The sequence below is a fragment of the Cydia amplana genome, chromosome 24, assembly GCF_948474715.1.
Source record: "Cydia amplana chromosome 24, ilCydAmpl1.1, whole genome shotgun sequence".
Lineage (NCBI taxonomy): Eukaryota > Metazoa > Arthropoda > Insecta > Lepidoptera > Tortricidae > Cydia > Cydia amplana.
The window spans coordinates 417,664-443,670 of record NC_086092.1 but is presented as its reverse complement, the minus strand read 5'-3'; the positions used below and the strand labels follow the sequence as shown (position 1 = coordinate 443,670).

Here is a 26,007-nt window from a genome sequence, read left to right as displayed (position 1 = left end):
AAGGCTGCCATGACTGCCATCTAGTGGCATAAATTTAAAAATGGAAACTTCTGTGCTGCCGTCTACAGTTCATGCACGCTCCCTGATAGGGATAGGGACGCTCGTTAACCTTTTGGATGCCAATGACCGATATATCCGCGCAGTAGGTTCAACACCAAAGACCGATTAATCGGTCACAGACCACAGAGCAACATCGACCTACGTGCATCAAAAAGTTTCAAACCTCCACAACGCTCATTTGTCCTAATGATTTTGGTTAGGAAAAAATGCAGAGGGTCAAAAGTATACTAAGTATAAACTTTCGTATGTAATTTTGTAGTTTTGTACCTACAAAGAATTTAATTTCCAACCCATTTTGTAGTCAGCAGCAATAGTTGCTAAGCGGGCGAGGTGTTCAAAATTACCTTACCGCGCTCTTATTCTATAAAGACGCGTCAATATCATTTTGAGCACCTCGCCCGCTTAGCAACTTCTGCTGCTGACTGTACTTTGTCACAGTGACTTTGTGTGTGTTTGAGTGAGTGAGTTTGTATGAGGACTCTAGCCTAGTGACTTTCATATTAATTACCACTGTGACAAGGTATGATATGGGACGGAAATTGTATAATACATTGTGAATTAAAGATTAAAGTTATTTTGCTGGTTTTAAGAGGTTTTGGGTATTAGCAGGTATATAGAATCAAAGAGAATTATTTCCCTTGTCTCTGACAGAATACAGCCGACGAGTATGACGGAACAGATGAACATAAATACATGTCGTTCCAAATCACAACCCTCCTTTTGTTTTGCCGCAATCGGGTAATAAAAGTCACTAAGAGTTTTTCAAATTCATTTTTATTATTATTATTATAATCAGTCTCAGTATCTAAAATACAGATACTCATTTACTCATATACTTGGTCCTTAGGGTAGGTAACTACAGACTACAGACCATATACTTAAGTAAAGAAAGAGTGGTAACTCCATACATCAGTTTTCATACCAAAACGCGAGTTATTTTGCAGTTGACATCTAACGTCAAGTAGCGGACATTATCAGTTCTGCTAGTTGAGAATAGATGTCGCGGCCAACTAAAACTCTAATGCTCAACAATTTTCAGCTAATATTATAACCGGATGCACCAGAACTCTATTTTTAACTCCTTCTGCTTATAACATTAGTTGTAAATTGTTTTAGTAGTACATTTTTCGTTAGTAGCGACACTTGTGACATCTGGTGTCAAGTAGCGGTACTGAATTAATGTTCCACTACTTGACGTTAGATGTCGACTACGAAATAACTCGCGTTTTGTAAGAAAACGTGATGTATGGAGTTACCACTCTTTCTTTACTTATATTTCTCTATGTACATGCGGACTCCCACTTATATGGGAACTGCCCACCATTGAATTTTGCTACCGTGTCCTCTAATAAGTTTTATAAAAACAGTGTTTTTCAACCTGTGGGCTGTATGCTTGTTTGCAACAACGTACTATCAAAACTAAGGGGGTCTTCAAACCAAATTATGTCAGTAGTAAAAGGATATAACAAGCGTGCCCGGCGTCCTTAAACCTTTAGTGTGCCTTGTTCCTTATGCCACAGAATAAATAATAGTACTAAGTACAGAAGACTCACTCTCTAACAAAACGCATCTGTTACGATCAGCACAGATATGGTCTAATAAAACATGGTCTTCTCTTCCCAGAGTGTCACTTGCCTACGTCACAATAACATTGCCACTTTATTTCAACATAACATGTTACATGGGTACATTATATCTATGGTTAATAAGTTAAAATATTTCTTTATAATTTTATAATTTTCATTTATATGTATTTTACCTTAAATTTTACAATCACACGTCATTTTTAATTATTCGTTAGCAATATCTTCCGATTCACGAAATAAATTTCAGACGTTCGGGTAATTCTGTTTACACTACTGGCAACACAGAATAGCGCTGTCACATTTGACATCCGCCATTTTGTCCCTGACCGTCATCCTTGTCGAACGCGTGTTAATTGTTATTTCCTTCTCGCTCAGTGTCAGCAGTCGCAGTGTTTTCCAAACTTTTCACGTCGTAAGCTTGGTAATTAATGTTTTGTTACGAAAATGGTTGGCTGCTCTATTCGGAACTGTAAGAGTAGGAGTGAAAAGTGCAGTATAGATTTGTTTTATTTTACTATGTTTCTACATGAATAACTTAAAATTAATGCCGTTAAAATAATTTTCACCGTTGGTTAAAATTCTTCCACATTTTAAAGTTTGAGAACCTGTAAACAGCATGATGACGTAGGCAAGTGACAGTTAGGTCATTCGCGAATCTCGGAAGAGAGTACCAGGCGGAGTATATTATTATACCATGAGCACAGATATGGCCGCTAGGTGGCGACAACGCCACGCGCGGCTTATGGCTAGCCCCCAAAATTGGGGCCAAACGGATGTACTTTTAGCTACCTGTAGCAAAGCGACGAAATCGCGGAGTGAGCCACGCCTGCTTATACGTAACTATTTAGACTATAGGTAATTCACAATTTCAAGGTTATTATATTCAGTGGCAAATTTTTGACAAAGGCATACGAAGGGACCGAAGGATTAAGGACTAGTGTGGCTACCACCAGTTTGGCACTGACATAAACGCTATCGAGAACGTAACTTACTTTCTATGCATCTCGTTCGTACTCGCAAATTAATGCGAGCGAGTTGTATAGAAAGTAAATTATGTGGACGTTAGCGTATATGCCAGTTTTGACACTGTCAATGACTCATGGTACAGGTACATGGTGTGCCGAAAATGAGATACTATCCTATTACAAGCATAAAGTTAAAGCGGAAATATTAGGCCTCTATTTTGCCTTTATAACTATGAAAAAATAACGATTCGTAAACTATATTTGTATATAATTCAAAAAAACTTAATGCTAACATTTTGAACATATTTAGGAACCAACGTTTTCAGTAAAGAGCATTATAGTTATAGTACTTAAGAGCCCATTAACGTGCACACTAGCGCCACTGCTAAATAATCGTAATTATTTAAATTTAACGAAAGATATTTAAATAAGTTTTTGGCAAAAATTTCATTTTTGGTACAATCTTTTATCGCTGACTGTACTTTTCTTACGACAGACAACTTATACTCATCGAGACAATTCTAAAAACCCCAAACACAATTAGGTTGCGTTGTTTAATCACAGAGTTCCTATGGCCGCCTCCTGTCTCCATCATCAGATCAGTTCGACAGTACCATATTATTGTATTGTCATCAGAACTACATACAGCTGCCAATTTTCATGACGCTACGATCCTTGGAAGATGGTTAAATTAGTTACCTTAGATTCCATTACATAGTTACATACAGGTCGACCTAATAAAATCTTGTTAAAAAGGAAGCCGCTACGTACTGTATCTTGTATTAAAGTACCTTTTGAATACATAAAACTAGTTTCTAATGTTGCTGGATTCGACAATCTAATATGCGTCCAAAGTTAAAACGGCCGTTTTTGTTTTGAGTTCATAGATCGACGAATCCAGCAACATAAAAACTAGTTTGATGTATTCAAAAGGTACTTTAATACAAGATACAGTACGTAGCGGCCTCCTTTTTAGGGTTCCGTACCCAAAGGGTAAAAAACGGGACCCTATTACTAAGACTTCGCTGTCCGTCCGTCCGTCCGTCTGTCACCAGGCTGTATCTAAGTAGTATAAATGTTTAAGGGGGGCTCCCATACAAAAAACACGATTTTTTTGCTCTATTTTTTGTTGATGGTGCGGAACCCTCCGTGCGCGAGTCCGACTCGCACTTGGCCGGTTTTTTAAATATTTTTCGTTAAATTTAAATCATCACGATTATTTGGCAGTGGCGCTAGTGTGCACGTTGATGGGCTCTTAAGGTCACTTAGGGTATTCACAGCACATCATATTGCATTTTTGTGAACATCAGGATGACGTACTATTAGCATAGAGAAAAAAATACATAGATTGCTCACTCCATACATCAGTTTTAGTACCAAAAAGACTATTGGCATCTAGCATCGAGTAGCGGAACTATCAGTACTGCTACTTGACAATAGATGTAGCACCGACCGGAAAGTCTTATCTCAACAGCATAAGACTTTCCGGTCGGCGCTACAGTGAGCACTCTTGTATTACTATATTTCTCTATGGTACAGAATAGAAAACTATCTGCATCTATCTCTATCTATATATATCTTTAGCATTAGAAAAAAGGTAAACAATCTAGACGTGTATTTTTATTAAAAAAACACTTTTGAAAACTAAGTCACGGCGGATATGTAACAATTATGAATCATATACGATTATTTACATTATTTTGCTTTCATAAGTAATAGTTACTGATTTAAAAAAAGCGTTATTCAATTATAAGACACGTCAAGATCGCTTAGTCTTTTTTTAATGCTAAAAAAACGAACTATAAATGTTATCTAAATATGAGGAAAAAAAAAAACGAGAACAAAATATATTGTATAATGGCCACTTGCGCTTTCCAGGGTTAGCCAACTAACTCGGGGTTAACCGTTTATTTTATTCAGTACAGTTTGACCCTGTATTTTAAACTGTTAATTCCGAGTTAGTTGGCTAACCCTAGAACGCGGAAGTGGCCCTAAGGGTGTAAATTGTAAGAAATCGTGCTCCCAAGTTTGACAGCTGACCTAGATGGCGCTGGACGGGATCAAGAGTCCCGTGATAAGTGAATTGTCAGAGGTATCGCTTAATATGGAGCGACGCCATCTACATTAGCTGTCATATTCGAAACATGACATGCCCTAGAGGGTTAAGAGTTAAGAGTCACCGGAATTTAGTAAAAAAAAAAAAAACAATATTCACAATCTGTAGGGGCGGCCCATCCGGATCCCCACCCGGAGCCGCCCGCGCCCGCGGCCCACATCATTTTGCCCCTGGAATTGAAAAAATGAAATAAAATAGACTATGTATATAGTCTATTTAGCCTCGCTATACAACGGGGAAATGCTGCCAGCGTCTTCGGCACCATGCCAACTTTTTAGATTTATTTTAATTTTATTTAGTATTAGTTTTTAGTTTTAATTGAGTTTTATTTAGTTAAGTTAGTTTATTTCTTTATTAATGTACATTTACCTGTTAATTTATTTATTTCATTAAAAACATTTTTTACTTATATTAAGTGCGTAGATAAAGCAGTGTATAGTTGCCATACAATATTTTTTTGGATAAAATGTAAGGAATCGAATGGTACCCTTACTTTTATCGTTTTTGGAAGTTAAATAAGAAATTTTTTTTTAAACTTTCAGGACCAGTATTTTTGTAACATTTCCATATTTTATTTTAATATCCACATTATCGTCTTAAATTGCTCATTTGCTATTTTACTAGATTTTAGAATAGAATAGAATAGAAAAACGTTTATTGCAAAAACCATCTACATACAGCACCACACATATAAAGTATGTGTACTGTAAGTATGTGTATGTGTGCTCTTATTGTTCTATAACTTTTTATATGTATATACTTAGTTATAGTACCTAGTTACTAAGAAAAGTTTGCATGCTTCTTTAAGTAAATGTACGCACTTAATTGTCTACTGTCCAACTATGTTTTCCACTACATTTTTGCAAATAAATATCTTTATCTTTAAATTTAAGAAAGAAGATCTTATACACTAAACAATTAAAACTATTTGTAGCTTAAACTAACATGCAATAATAATCGTAGTATTTTGTTATAAAATTAAACATGTGTCATCATCACTATTCGAAAACACTGATATCTGTGGTGAAACATGTTACCTGTCCAGCGTGCCCCGTCTGCCCCTGCATGTCCGGGGTGTTCCGGAACGACCCGGACACGATAGGGTCGGTGAAGCGAAGGGGAGGGTGGTGCTGCGAGGACCCGGGGTCGCGCACCGGGATCTCATCGTAGCTCGGCGCTTGTTTTGAGGATATCTGTGGTGAAACATGTTACCTGTCCAGCGTGCCCCGTCTGCCCCTGCAAGTCCGGGGTGTTCCGGAACGACCCGGACACGCTAGGGTCGGTGAAGCGAAGGGGAGGGTGGTGCTGCGAGGACCCGGGGTCGCGCACCGGGATCTCATCGTAGCTCGGCGCTTGTTTTGAGGATATCTGTGGTGAAACATGTTACCTGTCCAGCGTGCCCCGTCTGCCCCTGCAAGTCCGGGGTGTTCCGGAACGACCCGGACACGATAGGGTCGGTGAAGCGAAGGGGAGGGTGGTGCTGCGAGGACCCGGGGTCGCGCACCGGGATCTCATCGTAGGTCGGCGCTTCATTTGAGAATATCTGTGTGGTGGAAAATAGTTGGTCAAACCAAATTTGTCAGTAAATAAAAACAAAAAAACTATACTCAGCCTTTTCTTTTGAGTACTGGTGTAAGACAAAGATAGTATGATTCTCTCTGTCTATGTTTGAAATTAGACAGACCTTTGACAAACTATAATTTAGTAGCGAAACCTTGCGAAGCTTAACACATTCAGTGCCGAAAACCCGACTATCGGGTATTTTATGATTTCGTTCCCAGGCCGGACGACCCGATGGTCGGGATTGTGGTACTACAGCTTTATATGACGAAACTGTAGTATGATGAGGTGGGTAAGTGTACCTGTTGCCGGCGGTGTGTCTCGTGCAGTAGCAGTATGTCTCGCCACGGTCCCGGCAGTGCCCTCACGCTGCAGGGGCACGATGAGTGCAGTATGATGAGGTGGGTAAGTGTACCTGCTGCCGGCGGTGTGTCTCGTGCAGTAGCAGTATGTCTCGCCACGGTGCCGGCAGTGCCCTCACACTGTAGGGGCACGATGAGTGCAGTATGATGAGGTGGGTAAGTGTACCTGTTGCCGGCGGTGTGTCTCATGCAGTAGTAGTATGTCTCGCCACGGTGCCGGCAGTGCCCTCACACTGTAGGGGCACGGTGAGTGCAGTATGATGAGGTGGGTAAGTGTACCTGTTGCCGGCGGTGTGTCTCATGCAGTAGTAGTATGTCTCGCCACGGTGCCGGCAGTGCCCTCACACTGTAGGGGCACGGTGAGTGCAGTATGATGAGGTGGGTAAGTGTACCTGTTGCCGGCGGTGTGTCTCATGCAGTAGTAGTATGTCTCGCCACGGTCCCGGCAGTGCCCTCACACTGTAGGGGCACGGTGAGTGCAGTATGATGAGGTGGGTAAGTGTACCTGTTGCCGGCGGTGTGTCTCGTGCAGTAGCAGTATGTCTCGCCACAGTCCCGGCAGTGCCCTCACGCTGTAGGGGCACGATGATTGCAGTATGATGAGGTGGGTAAGTGTACCTGTTGCCGGCGGTGTGTCTCGTGCAGTAGCAGTATGTCTCGCCACTGTCCCGGCAGTGCCCTCACGCTGTAGGGGCACGATGAGTGCAGTATGATGAGGTGGGTAAGTGTACCTGTTGCCGGCGGTGTGTCTCGTGCCGTAGCAGTATGTCTCGCCACGGTCCCGGCAGTGCCCTCACGCTGCAGGGGCACGATGAGTGCAGTATGATGAGGTGGGTAAGCGTACCTGTTGCCCGCGGTGTGTCTCGTGCAGTAGCAGTATGTCTCGCCACGGTCCCGGCAGTGCCCTCACGCTGCAGGGGCACGATGAGTGCAGTATGATGAGGTGGGTAAGCGTACCTGTTGCCGGCGGTGTGTCTCGTGCAGTAGCAGTATGTCTCGCCACGGTCCCGGCAGTGCAGTATGATGAGTAGAGCTGGGTCGTTTCGAGTTTTCCGTGAAACGAAACGTAACCGTTTCTTTAAATCACGTAACTGTTTTCAAAAACAGTTTCTAAAATAACTGGATTCCCAGTGTGTGTCGAACGAAACGAAACGAAATCGCATTGAATTTAGAAACGTACGTACTAGTTTTTAAAACAAAATTATACAATCAACTTCCCTTCGTACTTTGTTCAGGCTTAGTTATTGTCACGAATTCCCGCCAAGTCGCGAAACCAAAACTAAAACGATCTGCAATTCACATTTCAAAAAAACCTAATTTGCATCGTCTCACAAATGTCTAATGTAACTTGACCCCTAACTTCAGTACTTTATAAAGATAAATCGATAGGTCACACATAAAATGGCCCCTAAATTCGTGATGCTAGCGAGTGTTTGTTAAGCGTCGTGAATTATTTTTAAAGTAGTCCAACTGGCGGCAATTTCGCTACTTGCTTAAATTTTACGCATTAAAAGATTCCTTAATTTAAACCCTAATGCTTAGAAAATAGAGCACTTATTTATCTAACGAACATTGAAGTTTTTGAATATAATGCCTGCTAAAAAGCGCGATTAGCGTCTACCTGACAAAGCTCAATACGTTTCGTTTCGTTTTTATCTCTATCTCGCTCTTTCGTTAGCCGATAACCTATAACTGTTCCTGCTCATCGGAAAACGAATAAAACAGTTTTAGAGCTGCATTTTGCTTTGCGATAGTTGCGTCCGTTATGCGTGGTTATGAGCGACTATGTTATCGTATGCCGCCGCCTCTTTGTCATCGTTTTTATAAAAACAGTTTGTCGTTCCTACCACAAACTGTTATTTCGTTACAGCACAAGAAAGTGTTTTTAAAAACACTTACGGAAAAAAACGCTCAGCTCTAATGATGAGGTGGGTAAGTGTACCTGTTGCCGGCGGTGTGTCTCGTGCAGCAGCTCGCGCAGGGCAGCAGTGTGTCTGGCCACGGCCGCGGCCAGCGCGGGGCCTGTTAATGCGGTGGCTGGCTCCGGCCCTGCAGAGTAACAAGTAGGTAAGGGTACAAGTAGAAAACAAATATATTATTTTAATAACAAAACTTCCGCGAGACAGACATATTATAGTATTTTAATTCAAGAAGTAGCAAAAATGGAAGGTACTGGCGAGAAAAGAATGAATGAATGAATGAATGAAATTAAAAAAAAAAACATGTCTATGGTTCACTTATTTGTCAGAGATGACATTTAAAATAAGGTTGGCAACACTGTATTTCATTCAATATTTTTTAAGTGGTCAATTGGTCATTACACGAAGTGTCGTAAAATCGCCAAAAAGATACTGCGTGTAAGCACAAATTCTTTATTGGGGAATAGACTAGACTAGAGACTTGTCTGTACAACTATAAGGTAGGGTTTTAAAGGTGTGTGCAAAGGGTCGTTTAAATGAAAAATAAAAGTACGGGAGTAGAAAAAATATATTAAAAACGGGTCACTCGCGTATTTTAAGTCGTAAACGCTCGACATGTTTCACTCCGTACCGAGGAGCGTCATCAGGAGCTTGCGTTAACGATTAACGGTTTTCGACTTAAAATACGTTTTTAACATATTTATTAAATCCATTATTTCCTGGAATATGTTCATTTGTGCAAAGTCGCTCGCAGTGCCGTCCACACATTACGTGAACACGTAATCTTACATTACACGTTACACCCGGCTGGATCCGGCTTTATAGTGTTACTAGCGACCCGCCCCGGCTTCGCACGGGTTAACAAATTATACATAAACCTTCCTCTTGAATCACTCTATCTATTAAAAAAAACCGCATCAAAATCCGTTGCATAGTTTTAACCTCCTAAGACCCTGCGTACAATTTTTGTACATATTCCAAAAAATATTTTGAACTTTCGTTGAGTAACTAAGGGTTCCAAATTCAAAAACAAAACAAATGTTTCTGGGTCTTAGGAGGTTAAAGATCTAAGCATACATAGGGACAGACAGCGGGATGCGACTTTGTTTTATACTATGAAGTGATAAGCCTGTCAGATATCAAATATCAAATATCAACATTTATTCAGCAAATAGGCCACAAGGGCACTTTTACACGTCAATATGGAATTTACATACAGCAAAAAAAAACACATCAATAATTATAAAATACAACTAAGCCGTAAATATCAAATCAAACTAACATAGAGATGTATAAAGCCTCTAAATGTCGAATTACAAAAAACGCAATAACAATAGTATTGAAAAAAAAACACAAAGATACAAAAACTATAATCTAACTAATCACTACTTTAACTACTGCCATGAATCTTGGAGTCCGCAACGCGCTTGTACCTACAGTCACCTGCAAATCCTGTAATAATAAGTTACACAACGAAGGCCGCAAAAACCGCATCAAAATCTGTTGCGTAGTTTTAATGATCTAAGCATACATAGCAGGGATGTTGCGGATGCAGATTTTTTTCATATCCGCGGATGCGGATGCGGAGGCGGATATTTAAAGGCTCACATCCGCGGATGCGGAAGCGGATGCGGATGTCAAGATTAGGTACTTAGAAAACGTCAAATATTACATTTTTAGATTTTTTTATTAAAAAACGAAACGTCTAGTATTTGAGCAAGAATATAGGTGCGTTATATTTAATAAACAGTAACTTGGCCGACTTTTCTGGATCTAGACGATTTCGTTATAGGTAATGACGAAATTACCTAGCACTTACGCCGCCGCTAAGACGTTCCTGTACCGACTTGTTCGACATCCGCATCCGCATAAGCTCCGCATCGATTTTATGCGGATGCGGATGTTGAAAATAATGCGGAAGTTCCGCGGTTGCGGATGTTCGCAATATCCCTGATACATAGGGACAGACAGACAGCGGGAAGCGACTTTGTTTTATACTATGTAGTGATATCTCACCGAGCAGCAGGTCGATCTGGGTAGAATGCGGCGCGAGCGCAGCGCCGCGAATGAATTCGCTGCTCGCCACCGAAGGCAGGCTGTCACAGCGAGACACCGAGCTCTAACACAAAAACATATAATAAATAATAATAAATAAATAAATATTGGGGGACATCTCACACAGATCAACCTAGCCCCAAACTAAGCAAAGCTTGTACTATGGGTACTAGGCGACGATATATACAGGGTGTTTGGCACATGTACCGACAATATTTTTTGGGGGGTTTGTGGTGTCATTTCCTTCCCTTTCTTCCTTGGAACCTTGGTCCTAGAAGCCACGGATCTGGAGATACGATTTTTTTATTTTTTTTCATAAATCATCCAAAATCTGATTTTCGAAGCCCCATAACTTTTTTTATGGTCTTAAATGCATACTTTGTTTGTTAGTCTTACATTAGGCCTGTCTGCTTTCAAATACTAGTTTTTTGTTACAAATTTCGGCATAAAACGAACCATGGGCTTTTTTTTATTACAAATAAACTGAATTTAAATTTAAATTAATTTTAATTTAGCTGATACTGGTAGCTTCGTCGTGTACCTAATTGTGTTTCGTTAAAAATTCGATTATCCGCTTTGTAATCGTTTAATCGTTGCTCTAAAAAGTTACGCACACATGGAAACGCTCCAAGTCGCACACATGGAAAGTCTAGGTTTAGTTTGAAATCTGAGGGTAGTCAAATTTTAAGTGGCGTCACGGAAGTGCATGTGGTTGTGCTGCGTCGGTCAATTGTTAACTACGAACGTTGTGTTTGCTACGTTGCTATTATTGACTTTTGTTACCGTTGTTTTAACTTTGCTATTGTCATGCCTAACTACACTAACGAAGAGTACTATGAAAAAAATAAAAAAATCGTATCTCCAGATCCGTGGCTCCTAGGACCAAGGTTCCAAGGAAGAAAGGGAAGGAAATGACACCACAAACCCCCCAAAAAATTTTGTCGGTACATGTGCCAAACACCCTGTATACTTATATAGATAAATACATACTTATATTATATACATAGAAACATCCATGACTCCGGAACAAATATTAGTGTTCATCACACAAATAAATGCCCTTACCGGGATTCGAACCCAGGACCATGGGCTTAGCAGGCAGGGTCACTACCCACTAGGCCAGACCGGTCGTCATAAAAATTCAAAATTCAAAAATTCAAAATTCGTTTATTTTTAACCAGTTTTTGCCTAGGTGTCGAATCCTCCTTTTAAGTTTGACACTTGTGTTAGGAGGTATTCGCTCTTTCATACAAAGGTTATAATGGTAAAAGTATGTTTTACAATATTAAAATTATAGCCAAGTATTTAAAGTAGGGGGAGTTACTATAGCTAAAATACTGTTTACATTTCAGATAAAAGGGGTAAAGATCTATTTAGATAGAATAGTAAGTGTGTGTGTGTGTGTTATTGATGTGTATGGTTGTAATGTATGGTTGAAATGAGCCATGCGGATCTCGGATCCGGTACGATAAAGGTCAGGGTATAATTGATTCTGTTTCTTCGTATGTTTTACTTTTTAATCATATTGTAGTCTGTTTTTTACACTCGTTATAAGTTTTATTGTAAATACTATTTATTCGGTTAGCTTTGTTGTATAGATAAATAGATGTTGCATTAAATTGCCTTTTAGCAAAATATATATTCATATTCATTAACCTTTTCAACGCCAAGAACCACTAAAGTGGTCGAGTGCTGTCGTGCCCATGACGCCAACAGCCACTAAAAGCGGCCAAGTGCGAGTCGGACTCGCCCATAAAGGGTTCCGTATTTAGGCGATTTATGACGTATAAAAAAAAAACTACTTACTAGATCTCGTTCAAACCAATTTTCGGTGGAAGTTTACATGGTAATGTACATCATATAATTTTTTTAGTTTTATCATTCTCTTATTTTAGAAGTTACAGGGGGGGGGACACACATTTTACCACTTTGGAAGTGTCTCTCGCGCAAACTATTCAGTTTAGAAAAAAATGATATTAGAAACCTCAATATCATTTTTGAAGACCTATCCATAGATACCCCACACGTATGGGTTTGATGAAAAAAAATTTTTTGAGTTTCAGTTAGAAGTATGGGGAACCCCAAAAATTTATTATTTTTTTTCTATTTTTGTGTGAAAATCTTAATGCGGTTCACAGAATACATCTACTTACCAAGTTTCAACAGTATAGTTCTTATAGTTTCGGAGAAAAGTGGCTGTGACATACGGACGGACAGACAGACGGACAGACGGACAGACAGACAGACAGACATGACGAATCTATAAGGGTTCCGTTTTTTGCCATTTGGCTACGGAACCCTAAAAAGGCTATGACGGACGCTGTCAAAGCAATTTTCCTGCTGACAGGTAAGGTTTATTATCGCTCTTCATATTGCAACCATTTGGCGTATAAGCCACATTTTAGCATGGGACGAAAAGCGTTGAAAAGGTTAAAAACAAAACTTCTGAGACACAGACATATTAAATATTAAAAACTGGTCACTCACGTATTTTAAGTCGAAAACCGTTAACGCAAGCTCCTGATGATGCTACTCGGTACGGAGTGGAACAAGACGAGCGTTTTTGACTTAAAATACGTGAGTGACCCGTTTTAGTATATTTAATATTTATTAATTCTAAAGGGAGCGATTTCTATCCAAGTTTCATATTTTACCACACAAGTGTCACATATCTACCTTGTATGAACTATAATGCATAGTTTTTCGTCTAGGCAGTGCATATTCGTACCCAAAGAAAATATGAACTGTAAGATATGAAATAAAATCAATTACAAAATTAATTTTATTAATTATTTATTATTCCAAATCATCATTTAAAAGTCAATTGTACCAGCAAACATAAGAAAACAGCTCAAAATTTGTATTTGAATACTTTGCCTCACATGTGAATAAAATGCAACTTTACTATCCGTTTTTGAACAATCAAGAGAGCCTTTACCAGTTGGTGTGGTGAAAAATACAGTAGAATCCGCTTATAATGACATCGAAGGGAAGTGACAAACACGTCATACTAAGCGGATGTCATATAAAGCATGTACAACTTCTTATTTTTGTTAAGTTTTCCAAATTAATCTCAAATTCCTTTGTGAGAAATTCGTTTTATTAAACTTGTAACAAATATCAACTTGTCACTGAGAATAAAAACTATAATACCTTACACGCCACGAACGCACCAAACGTCCTCGCAGAGAAAGACGTGGTGACGGCCACGAAAACCAGCGAATGTGTCAGGATTTTTAGGTCATAGTAAGCGATTTGTCACTATAAGCGAAGTCATCTTATCCGAATTTGCGACACAGAATTTTATATGAAAACCAAACTTCGCACAGTAATTACGTCATAGTAAGCGGTTGGTCAGTATAAGCGGAGTCATAATAAACGGATTCTACTGTATTGTGCCACAGTTGATCGCCCTTTCCCTGTGCCCTAGCATGCCCCGGTGCCCCCCCCCCCCCACTCACCAGGTCGCGGCGCCGCTCGCCGTCCGTGGCGTCCTCCCCGCCCGCCCCGCACACGCCCCAAGCCGCCGCCTCTGAACACAACACAACTATTCACTCACAAGCTATGTAACTTTAAACACAGAATAAATAATAGTACTAAGTACAGATGACTCACTCTCTAACAAAACGCGTCTGTTACGATCGGCACAGATATGGCCGCTAGGTGGCGACAGCGCCACGCGCGGCTTATGGCTTTCCCCAAAATTGGGGCCGAACGGATGTACTTTTAGCTACCTCTAGCAAAGCGACAAAATCGCGGAGTGAGACACGTCTGCTTTAAATAATAACCGACTTCATATTTATATAAAAATTGTCATAGTCATATATTTATTCAATAAAACAATACAGGCATTGTGTTTGAAATACATGCCTTAAAAATAACATTATAATTAAAATTATTTGTTGTCATAATGTTCATGATTTTCATTTTCTTTTATTTCAATAGAATGAAATACAGACATCAGTCCAAAAGTCTCAAGTGCCAAAGAAAATTAAACCGATTGACTAGCTAGGTACTGTCTAGCTAGTCAATCGGTTTAATTTTTTTTAATGACTTTTTCTAAATGTCCTTTAAAAAGTAGCAGAAAAATCCTTTTACACTAGTGCGTAAAATAGCACTTTTCGTGCGAATGTCAAATTGTAAATATGTACTATAAAACGTTGTACGATACACGTGCGAATAAGTAATTCGCAACTCCTGTCGATTTAAAACACTCCCTTCGGTCGTGTTTTAATTTCTCGTTTCGAATTTCCCCTTTTTCGCACTTGTATCGTAAATAACTATTTTATTTAATATGAAAATAAACTTAATGAAATCAAGCAAAACTAGCACTTATTCTATGGAAAAAACTAGAAGCCATTAAACTACCTAATGAGACCATACAAATTCTGAGGTATTGGTATGGAAATCAGGTCAATAGTGTTAGATGGTCAGGTACTTTATCGGACCCGTATCGGTTGGAGTGTGGGGTGAGACAGGGAGGGTTGACCTCGCCCACACTTTTTAACCTTTATATAAATGAGCTTCTCGAGGCCCTCGGCAAAACTCATATCGGCTGCCATATCGACACAGTTTGCCTGAATAATTTGAGTTATGCCGACGATATGGTTTTGTTGAGCGCATCGGCTTGTGGTTTGCGAAAACTTTTAAGTATATGTGAGACCTACGCCACCCAACATGGGCTAAAATACAATGCGGGTAAAACACAATACATGGTGTTTGAACCCACTGGTTATCGGATACCCAAGGTACCTCCCATCAACCTTAACGGTAGTTCACTGGAAAGGGTGAGGACCTTTAAGTATTTAGGCCATGTTGTCACCTCAGATTTAAAAGACAACATGGATATCGAGCGTGAACGGAGAGCCCTGTCGGTGAGGGCAAACATGATTGCGCGTAAGTTTGCGCGCTGTACTAGGGAGGTGAAATTAACTCTCTTTAGAGCATATTGCACTTCCCTCTATACGTGCAGCTTATGGACATACTACACGCAGCGGGCCTATGGGGCTCTCCGGGTCCGATATAACAACGCGTTCCGGGTCCTGGTGGGGCTGCCCCGCTTCTGTAGCGCATCAGGGATGTTTGCTGAAGCACGCATAGATTGCTTTTATACGACTATGCGCAAACGATGCACATCCCTGGTGCGCCGGGTGCGGGCCAGCCCCAAGCCTATCCTGCGTTTGATAGCCGAGAGGTTTGACTGCCCATATATGAGGCACTGTGATGATATGCATGTTTCTAGAAGTACTTATTATGTATAAACGATGTTGTACTTCTAGAAACATTATTTTATTATTTTATTTTTTATTTTATTTTATTTAATCAATTTGTAATTATATAGTGATAAGTGTAAACACTAACATAGCTATAAGTACATACTAACAATATCTATGAGTCAAAGTTACTTGAAATAAATGATTTATTATTATTATATTATTATTATTATAACTAAATAAGATTGTAATTGCCAGCGTACCTGCCGCCCACTCGGGCTCGTCCCACGCCGCCCCCTCCCCCGCGCACCACTCCCCCCCCTCACTCCCCACGTGGGGGGGTACACACCCCTCACTGTGCCCTCTATGGGGCACATCCAAGTCTTGGTAGCACGAGTTGTAGAAAAACACGCTTGCATATTTTGGATCGAATTCTGTATGTTTTGTGTATGTGGGGTAATTTGAATCATAAGTGGGGTAGTGAAAGTTTTGATTCGAGTATAAGTCCTGCTGTATTCTATTGTAGTTGTTATCAAAGATAGGACAGTTGGTATCTTGAGCGAGTTGTTGAGGGTATGTTGGAGAGTTCATGTCTTGATTTTGTAAAGGGTATATCGGATCGTGTGTGAGGCAATCGCGAGTGGGGCAAGGTGGATCAAACGTGGGGCACGGTGGATCAAAAGTGGGGCACGGTGGATCAAAAGTGGGGCACGGTGGATCTTGGGTGGGTTCAGGGTTCCAGAGGCGGTGGCGCTCCGCCCAGCGCTGGATGGACCAGCGCGGCGAATAGAGGCTCCAGGGGGGCTCCGATTGAGGCGAAGGCTTTCCTGTGGAGATAATAAATTAATTTTGTATTAGGTAAGCAGCAATGTCCGCGAACGAGAAAAATGTTTAGAAATAAAATGGAAAAATGACTTGCACACCACTCATCCAACTTGTCACTTATTCCTATATTATTTATATATTTATGTTTGATGACTGGTCTGGCCTAGTGGGTAGTGACCCTGCCTGTTAAGCCGCGGTCCTGGATTCGAATCCTGGTAAGGGCATTTATTTGTGTGATAAACACAGATATTTGTTCCTGAGTCTTGGCTGTTTTCTATGTATTTATGTATTTGTATATTATATATATCGTTGTCTGAGTACCCACAACACAAGCCTTCTTGAGCTTACTGTGGGACTTGGTCAATTTGTGTAAGCATGTCCTATAATATTTATTTATTTATTATTTATTTATGTTAGAAAACAATGGCGGTTTTTATATTTTTACATGACTGTCTAAAAAAAGGAGTTTATTGTTTCGCTCTGTATTATTGAATGTAATTTATTTATTTATGTACCTAAGCAGAGATGGACATAGAACAATAATTTAAGTCTACCTTCTAGAAAATCATAAAAATAAATAAAATTACTACAGTTTTATGTTCATAGCCACTTAAGTATACCTGTCTCAGTCTCAAGGACATCTTTCAAGATATCCTGCCCTTCCACCACCGGCTCGTCCGACTCCGAGGCTGTCCCGGTCTCCGCCTCCACAAACGCTTCATCCAGGTTTTGCTGTTTCTCGGGCTTCACAGGTTCTGGTGCTCCTGGGTCTGGTTCCACTTCTGGTTTCTTGGGTGCCGGTGTAATGTTGTAGGTCTTGTTGAGTTTTGCACTGAAACGGGGTTGGAAATTGTCAAAGGGTTTATAGATGGTGTCTGCATAGGTTTTGATTGTTCGTATGAGATTTGGCTTAACCCCTCATGCGCCGGGATTTTTTCAAATAGTTTCCTCCGGCATTTGAAAGGCTAGCATCCCGACCATAAAGAGAGAAAATAAAACTAGAATGTGACACTGACTCTCTTGGTAGGATTGACAGAGGATACCCATGCTGGGGCCATCTGTAAAAAAATCATTTTCATTACATTGTTTCATTTCATATCCTAGATGTGCTGTGGGTACATGGACGTTATATCCGTTAGAGGATCTTAGTTTTGGACCCAGGTTAGAAGGAATAGAATTAGTTGGCCCAATCTAGTATGAAACTATGTTACGCAGCATTTCATAACATAACCAAAGTTTATGCTACTTATGTATGAATGTAATTTGACCTATTCATGACTCTCAGTGTAACCACTTACTTGGTACTTTTAGTACGTCTCTTAGAATCCTTCGCTTTACGATCCTGGGAGCAAAACTTCCAGTTTTTCTGTTTCCTGTAGAATTCAAGTTTACAAATAGCCACCAATTCGGCTTTGGGCTTTTTCGTGGCCATTTTATGATAAAATTACTCTTAGAATTTTAACAGAACACGCTCAATCTAGATATCTTAATAGAAGTTGTGGGTTCCGTGAATTTTCATATAAATTTTGTTTATTTTTGCCGGTAGATTTTTTCATTTATTGACAATGCTGAATCGAACCACAGATATGATAAAAATTGACATTGGCATGAGCATGACAGACAAAGGTGACGTTCATAATTTTTTTTTAACAAATTCTTTTTGTGAATAAAAATTAAAAAATTATCTGCTTTTATATCACAGGGAGAAAGTACAATAGAGAGGCATATAACAAAATTTTGATTTCATTTTTCGCGATATGTGGATATGCCCTTAATACATATAGCTGGTCAACCAAATTTTGTCAGTAAAAAAGGCGCGAAATTCAAATTTTCTATGGGACGATATCCCTTCGCGCCTACATTTTTCAAATTTGCCGCCTTTTTCTACTGTCAAGATCTCGTTGACCAAGTATAAATTTAGATTCGATTAGATTTGCAGTTTGGACCTATTTTTTTTACTGACAACCCTGTACTTCCACGTTCTCTTGACAATGTCACGACAAACTTCACTCGGTTCAGTTTTGACGTGACACGGAGAGGGTCGGTCGACGAAAATGTTCTCAATAAAACTATTGTTCTGTGCGTTATTACTATGCTTCACAGTGCGTGCCAACAGCCAGACGGTGCATAGGCGGTTCGAGTACAAATACTCATTCAAACCACCTTATTTGGCCCAGAAAGATGGATCGGTTCCCTTCTGGGAGTATGGAGGCAGTGAGTATTCGACTTTTCTCATCATTTCTACTGTTGCTAGAGGATATTTAGCCGTTAAAGTGAATGTAACTTGTAGTTTAATCATATTTCTAGCTTCAACCTTAATATTTTGTGTCACAAAAGCGTGTAATATAAACATTTTTCGTTTATTTTTACGCTTGTTATCAGATCAGTTAGACACGTCAGTAATATCTGTCAGTGATGACAAGGACGGTCGCATACGGAGAGAGCAAAGTGCGAGGGAGATAGAGGATTGTCAAAAATCTTGTTTTTTGCCTTCCAACTCGACAAGGCTACGCAGGCTGTGAAATTACCCGCTTCTTGTATGAAAATGAGGCTCATTTACTAAAATAAAGTGTTTCAAAACGCGTACGCAAACTGGTGATACCAGCCATTATGAAAATTTGACCTGTACATTTTTGTACTTTCACATTTTAATTTGAATACATTGATGATTTAACTTGTTGTTCCTGATTAAACACTAGAAAGGACTACTAAGACCGCAGACTAAGCAGATTGGTTGAGTGCTTTATATCATGACGAGCGAGTCCTCGAGCGAGGGCTTCTACTCATTTAGCTTTGACAATTTTGGATTGTCTATGTATGAGGGAAGATGTCTTTTCTTTTTAGTCTTTTTTCATAACCCTTGTCTGTTAGTTTTGCTGCCAGGTCGTTTGGGTGGTGTCTTAATCTATGGTAATATGCTTTAGTTGCGTGAAGGTTTCTTCCTTCACAGTATTGATTTGCAGGTATTTATGTATTTCTGAGTTGGTTGTGAACCACGGAGCTTTGCTCATGGACTGCAGTATGTTGTTTTGCATTCTTTGTATTATTGAGATGTTGGAGTTGCTGGCACTGCCCCAAAGTTGTATGCCATACATCCATGCTGGCTTAAGAATAGTTTTGTAGATTAGGAGTTTGTTGTCTATGGAGAGTTTACTGTTTCTTCCAAGTAACCAGTTCTTTGTTGGGAAAAAAAAACACAGATACAGTTAGTTAGCCAATAATATTAACAGGCAAAATTACAAAATGGTAGATATGGCCTACATCCTAAGACAATTTCCACTAGGAGGTGTGACAATAGTTTTAGGATAGCATTGTGACTTATACTATACTTCCACTAAAATTTAACAATGCAACTTTTGACACTGCCAAAGCGACATTGAGCCAAGTGCATAGGTTTGTTGTAAATATAAATTACAGCTATAGTTCGTTTTTTTTAGCATTAGAAAGAACATGAAAGAAGGTAAGGTGAAAAACACTTTTTAAAAATCAATAACTTTTACTTATGAAAGCAGAAGAATATAAATGATCGTATTAGATTCATAATTGTTACCTATTTACCGTAACTTATTTTTAAAATGTGTTTTTCAATTAAAAGACGCATCAAGATTGTTTACCTTATTTCTAATGCTAAAAAAAAACGAACTGTAGTAGATCAACACTATAAGACGTTGACAGCAAATATTTCCACCATATCCAACCTGGCACCTTAGGTGGGTACCTAGCTATATCTATATCTACCAATCTACTATCTATAAGAATGTTACACTTCTTAAATGGCTACAGGAGTTCCTAGTCATATTGGAAATTCACCAGTATCAGCTCCCTATACTTAATACAGAATATGTTTCTGTCTTAACCTCATGCCACCCACCTTACAAAATTATAGCCAAGGAAGTTTGAATCTTGTTGTATTTTCAATTGGGTTCAATCTCATTTGTTCGAAATTTAACGAGACAAGGTTGACATTCCATCGAAACCGAGTGTACATCCTAATGTACATGGGGCGGCACGAGGTTAACCCTTTGATACTTAAAGACATCAACTGACACACTCGGTTACAGTTTAATATCAACCTTCATGCATTTCGATAGCTTTACCATAGCATGTTGTATATAATAGGTTAATAGGTGTGGCATTCAAAAGGTTACGGGGTTAAGGGTTAATGCAAAATGAATTTTCAGCTGTACAGTCAAGTGTAAAAATATGGGTGCACTCATCATACTCAAACATATGTCCCATAGCTCCTATTTCAGCTAATTAAGAACTATGGGACATATTCTTGAGAAGTTATGTGCACCCATATTTTACACTTGACTGTACATTGTTCAATTTAAAGTTTTAAGTCCAAACATCTTAGCATGAGTAATTGATTTTCTTCGCAAGTTCATAACTTCATTATTTTAAATAATGTCGCCTGTAAAAGTGGGTTATTCATGAGTTTATAGTTGAAGTAACGTTAGAACTCACAGACAAGACATCCTCTAGACTGAGCATAGTAACGCTACCCCCTCTGCCACTATTTACGGTAGTTTTACTCCATCTTCGAGTCAAAGTGTCAGAATCCCGTGCCGTGTTTGGTCCGTGTTTTTGAACGGACCAATCACGGCACGGGATTCGCTCACCTCATCCCCCCGCACCCCCGTATTTTTGGCAGCATCGGTTTCATGAAATAATTCATATTCATATTTTATTGATAAAGTTAATTACATGTCAGGAGTAAGTACATAAAATAAAATTACATTTCACTAAATGTAAACACAATCGATTAAAACAATCAAACTTCTTCAAATTGCTCTAAACTCCGTCTAGAGGATTCCTAGTCTATGTTAGAACTATACTAAGTTAAGTTTAATGAAACAATGATACAAAATAATCCTTTATGACAGACGAAATCATCAAATATGTAATTTATTCAGCAAAAAGTTTAGAATTATTTTGACTTTCCATCACTTTTAAATGACAAATACATTCTCGTGTGATGCCATATATGTACTTCAGAATCTCTCGAAATTCTCTAGTTTATTTTCGTTTTTAGAGCACCTTCAGAACTCCAATAGCTGCAGTAGTCAATAGGCTACATTGTCCGCCGTACATCAAGTGCTTGTTTGCCACTATCATGGTATAGAAAAAACCTTGAACAGTCGACACAATGCATGCAAAGCTAATTATCATAAGAAATGACGCATTTTTGCGAAGCATATAAGAAAAAACTCACACAGAAAGTAATCAAACTAAATTGAACATCGTCCAAACATGCATTTCTTAATAGCTTATTAATACGATGATGACGTTGTAAAATAAGCTTTATTGATCAAAATTAAAGTGCAATTTTCTTTGTGTCAGCTGTATGTGAAATAAATAGTGATTGAGGCCTGACACCAAAATGGACGTGCATTTTACGCCGTCGTAGCACTTTGGCGACTGGCGTGTACTCATTAAAACATAATTGTTTATGCAACAAAATGTACAGTTTTTAGTTATGGCCATTGATTATAATTATAATCTTAACTTATTGGAATGTAGGTCATGCCATGTCAGGCCATGTTATATTTAGTGTCCAACCGAAACATGTTTTTTTTGCTCTAATTTCGGCCGAAACCGAAACCGAAACTTTTGCAGATTTATTAAAATCGTTGAATAAATTTCATTAAACCGCTTTTATACACATATTAAGACTGCGTCGACCGTCCAGCGGCGCCATCATTAGGGGAATTGTGTTTTCTAATAAACCAATTAATTTCTGTATACATGAATATTGTTGTCCTACTTGCTCCCCAACTGTTGGTCTTTGTCACATAGTTTAGTTTCATAGTATGAAGTACTATTTATTATGTTTCGGCCCGGCCGAAAGGTTCGGCAGTTTTTTGGCCGAAACGGAAACTACGGCCGAAACATGATTTTATGGCCGAAACTGGCCGAAACCGAAACCGAATCTTCGGTCGGACACTAGTTATATTAGAATCAAATAATATCAAATATTATTTATTTACAGGCAATTAAGGGCCATAGATACATAGGGTGACTGCTATTAAATTTATAATTACCTACTTTTGTCAATCCTGCCTGCTCTATCTTGTTAATAAAGATTTTAATAATAAAATTTTTTACTTTACTGACGTAATAATGAAAATTAAGTAAGCTGTAAATGTATATATATTTCGGGGATCTCGGGAACGGCTCTAACGATTTCGATGAAATTAGCTATATGGGGGTTTTCGGGGGCGAAAAATCGATCTAGCTAGGTTTTATCTCTGGGAAAACGCGCATTTTTGAGTTTTTATATTTATATGTTTTCCGAGCAAAGCTCGGTCTCCCAGATATTTAAACTAAATTTGAGACCGTATCTCAATGACGATAAAGTTTAAATTTGGTTTTCAACATATTTCATATTTATTCCGTGTTTTGGCGGCTTCGTTTCGTTTATGGTCTGGATTAGACACTTATTGTAAAATGATTACATTGATAAGGCTTATAAAGATTGAATAGTTATCTTTTTTTGCTGAATTTAAGACCTTATTACAAAGAGCTAAGAATGGGTACTACAGTTGTTACGTTGGCAATTGATATAATAGGTTTTTGACTAAATAATTTACACCTCATCTATTTTATTTCCATTTTCTTTTTTGCACCGCTTATAGTGTTCAGACATTAACAAACCTCATGGCTAATAGGATAAAGAATGCTATAAACCCTTTCTTTCGTTGTACCAGGATTCGAACCCGGGTTCTTAGAGAGGGTCAAAACCGTCTCGGTTAGGAGGCTGTTGATTATCTGGTGTATAAGGGTGGATCAACTATTTCTTATTGTTATTCTGTCCGGTCAGCCAAGAGACAATAGTAACATAGTTTGTTAGAAGACATTGTCCACCACCGTCACACACGCTTGGTAGACGACCCTCTATTGAAAGGATTTATAAGTTTCACAAAAAAGCGTGTTTGGAGAATTTAGATGCCTAAAAATCAGGTTTTAAAGAGTGACCCAGGGGAACGTAACCATGGCAACGAGTGACAAGAAGAAGTTGATTCACCCACAAAATAAGTTATAATCATTGCCATCCCTCAGAGAGGCAAACTTAAGATGTCTGCTTTAGTCTGAAGGCGGGCCCACTAAATCATTCAACCTCTAAAACTGATTCTGTCCCTTTCAGATGCGATAGCGTCAGGCGAGAGCGTGCGACTTGCGCCGTCGCTCCGAAGCCAGAAAGGCGCCATCTGGACGAAGCAGCCCACCAACTTCGACTGGTGGGAAGTCGATGTCATGTTCAAGGTCACCGGCAGAGGGCGCATCGGTGCTGACGGTTTGGTGAGTAGTAACCGTTTTCAAGGTTTTCGGGGGTCATCATCATCAATGGCCACTGCATCCCTGACGGATAATTGTTGCAACGCTGTGTCAAGAGCGGTTGAGACGGCCAGTGCATTTCCGCTTACGGCTATATAAGCCTATCGCTGCACGGCACTTCCTGCCGCACAAGTCGCATGTGTGAATCTGGATTCGAGACCAGGCTACCAGCCCGATAACGTCAAAAACCATGGAAAAGACTAAAAAATGTAATCGTACGCAGATGTCTGCTTAATGTTATTAATTGACATGGAATATTTCTCCAGGCGTTCTGGTACACGACAGCGCGCGGCGACTACACGGGCGAGGTGTTCGGTTCGTCGGACCGATGGAACGGTCTGGCTGTCATCTTCGACAGTTTTGATAATGACAACAAACACAACAACCCTTACATAATGGCGGTGCTGAACGATGGAACCAAGGTGTTCGATCATAAGAGGTGAGTTCAATTTATTTTCGATAGTTTCGACAAAGACCAATGAGTTTTTCGGAACTTATGTACGAAATATCATTTGATATTTACCAGTCGCTTTTCGGTGAAGGAAAACATCGTGAGGAAACCGGACTAATCCCAATACGGGCCTAGTTTACCCTCTGGGTTGGAAGGTCAGATGGCAGTCGCTTTCGTAAAAACTAAAACTAGTGCCCACGCCAATTACTGGGATTAGTTGCCAAGCGGACCCCAGGCTCCCATGAGCCGTGGCAAGATGCCGGGACAACGCGAGGAAGATGATGATGATGAGTTTCGACAAAGACAACAAACAACAACCCGTATAACGGCGGTAGGTAGATTAGTGTAAAATTGTCCCATATTATAGTGGCTCTGTGACCTAGGGGCTGTTCATAAATTACGTCATCTATTTTTGACGATTTTTGTAAAATCCTCCCCCCCCCCTAAAATCATCCAAAAATCATGCTTCGAATGACCCCGTGAGATTTGGCTTAAAAAGATTGCATCTAGGGCATTAAAAAAAACAAAAATTTGACACATTTCTAGGGATTGACAGAGCAAGCTATGACGTCACCATCTGCTAAATACTTCAACCAACCAACCCTATTACGTTGTAATATGGGGAATTATCTATGAAAAGGGACCTAATTATTGGCGATGGCGCTTACGCCGTACAGCGTCGCGTGGCATTGTATTTATATCGGAGCATCGTTAATATTGGCGTAACCGCCATCGACAATAAGGTCCCTTTTCATAGATAACGTCACATATATATGTTACAGTGACGGATCCATGCAGATGTTGTCCGGCTGCCTCCGCGACTTCAGGAACAAGCCGTTCCCGACGCGCGCGCGCATCGAGTACTACCAGAACACGCTCACTGTACACTTCCACAACGGTAACTATATTTATAGTTGGTCAAACCAACTTGTCAGTAAATAAAACTATACTCATCCTTTTCTTTTGGATGCTAGTGTAAGATAAAGATAGTATGATTCTCTCTGTCTATGTTTGAAATGAGACAATCCTTTGAGAAACTAAAGTCTATTTTTTTATTCGGTAGACTAAAATGACATTTCATAGTATGAAATGACATTTTATGTTCATACCATAGAGAAATAAGTAAGACAAGAGTGCTCACTCCATACATCAGTTCAGACTATTAATTTAAGTGTCTACATCTAGCATCGAGTAGCGGAACTATCAGTACTGCTACTTGACAATAGATGTAGCACCGACCGGAAAGTCTTATGCTATTTAACAAATTGCCCATAGACATTACTTTAATAGAATCGTCGAACTCATTTACGCGGGAATTGAAAAAAAGCGGCCAAGTGCGAGTCGGAGTCGCCCATGAAGGGTTCCGTATTTAGGCGATTTATGACGTATAAAAAAAAACTACTTACTAGATCTCGTTCAAACCAATTTTCGGTGGAAGTTTACATGGTAATGTACATCATATATTTTTTTTAGTTTTATCATTCTCTTATTTTAGAAGTTACAGGGGGGGGGGACACACATTTTACCACTTTGGAAGTGTCTCTCGCGCAAACTATT

General features: G+C 39.5%; 2 protein-coding genes across 3 annotated transcripts in view; one reads left to right on the top strand and one right to left on the bottom strand.

Annotated features, from left to right (window-relative positions):
* Window positions 1-4,822: 4,822 nt before the first annotated feature.
* On the bottom strand, window positions 4,823-18,249 carry LOC134658985 (uncharacterized). The gene is made up of 8 exons (XM_063514592.1): window positions 17,960-18,249; window positions 17,282-17,493; window positions 16,100-16,663; window positions 14,085-14,155; window positions 10,585-10,687; window positions 8,592-8,698; window positions 5,940-6,095; window positions 4,823-4,897 (listed from the first exon to the last, which is right to left on the bottom strand). The coding sequence occupies exons 1-8, from the start codon at window positions 18,091-18,093 to the stop codon at window positions 4,823-4,825; spliced, it is 1,422 nt and encodes a 473-aa protein (XP_063370662.1). The 5' UTR covers window positions 18,094-18,249.
* A 410-nt stretch (window positions 18,250-18,659) lies between these two features.
* LOC134659138 (protein ERGIC-53) overlaps window positions 18,660-26,007 on the top strand; it is a 250,244-nt gene continuing 242,896 nt past the window's right edge. For both annotated transcript variants that reach the window (XM_063514765.1, XM_063514764.1), the window contains exons 1-4: window positions 18,660-18,875; window positions 23,809-23,963; window positions 24,266-24,438; window positions 25,233-25,348. In XM_063514765.1, the coding sequence (XP_063370835.1) occupies window positions 18,716-18,875; window positions 23,809-23,963; window positions 24,266-24,438; window positions 25,233-25,348 (604 nt within the window). In that variant the 5' untranslated portion in view covers window positions 18,660-18,715. The remainder of the gene's footprint in view (window positions 18,876-23,808; window positions 23,964-24,265; window positions 24,439-25,232; window positions 25,349-26,007) is intronic.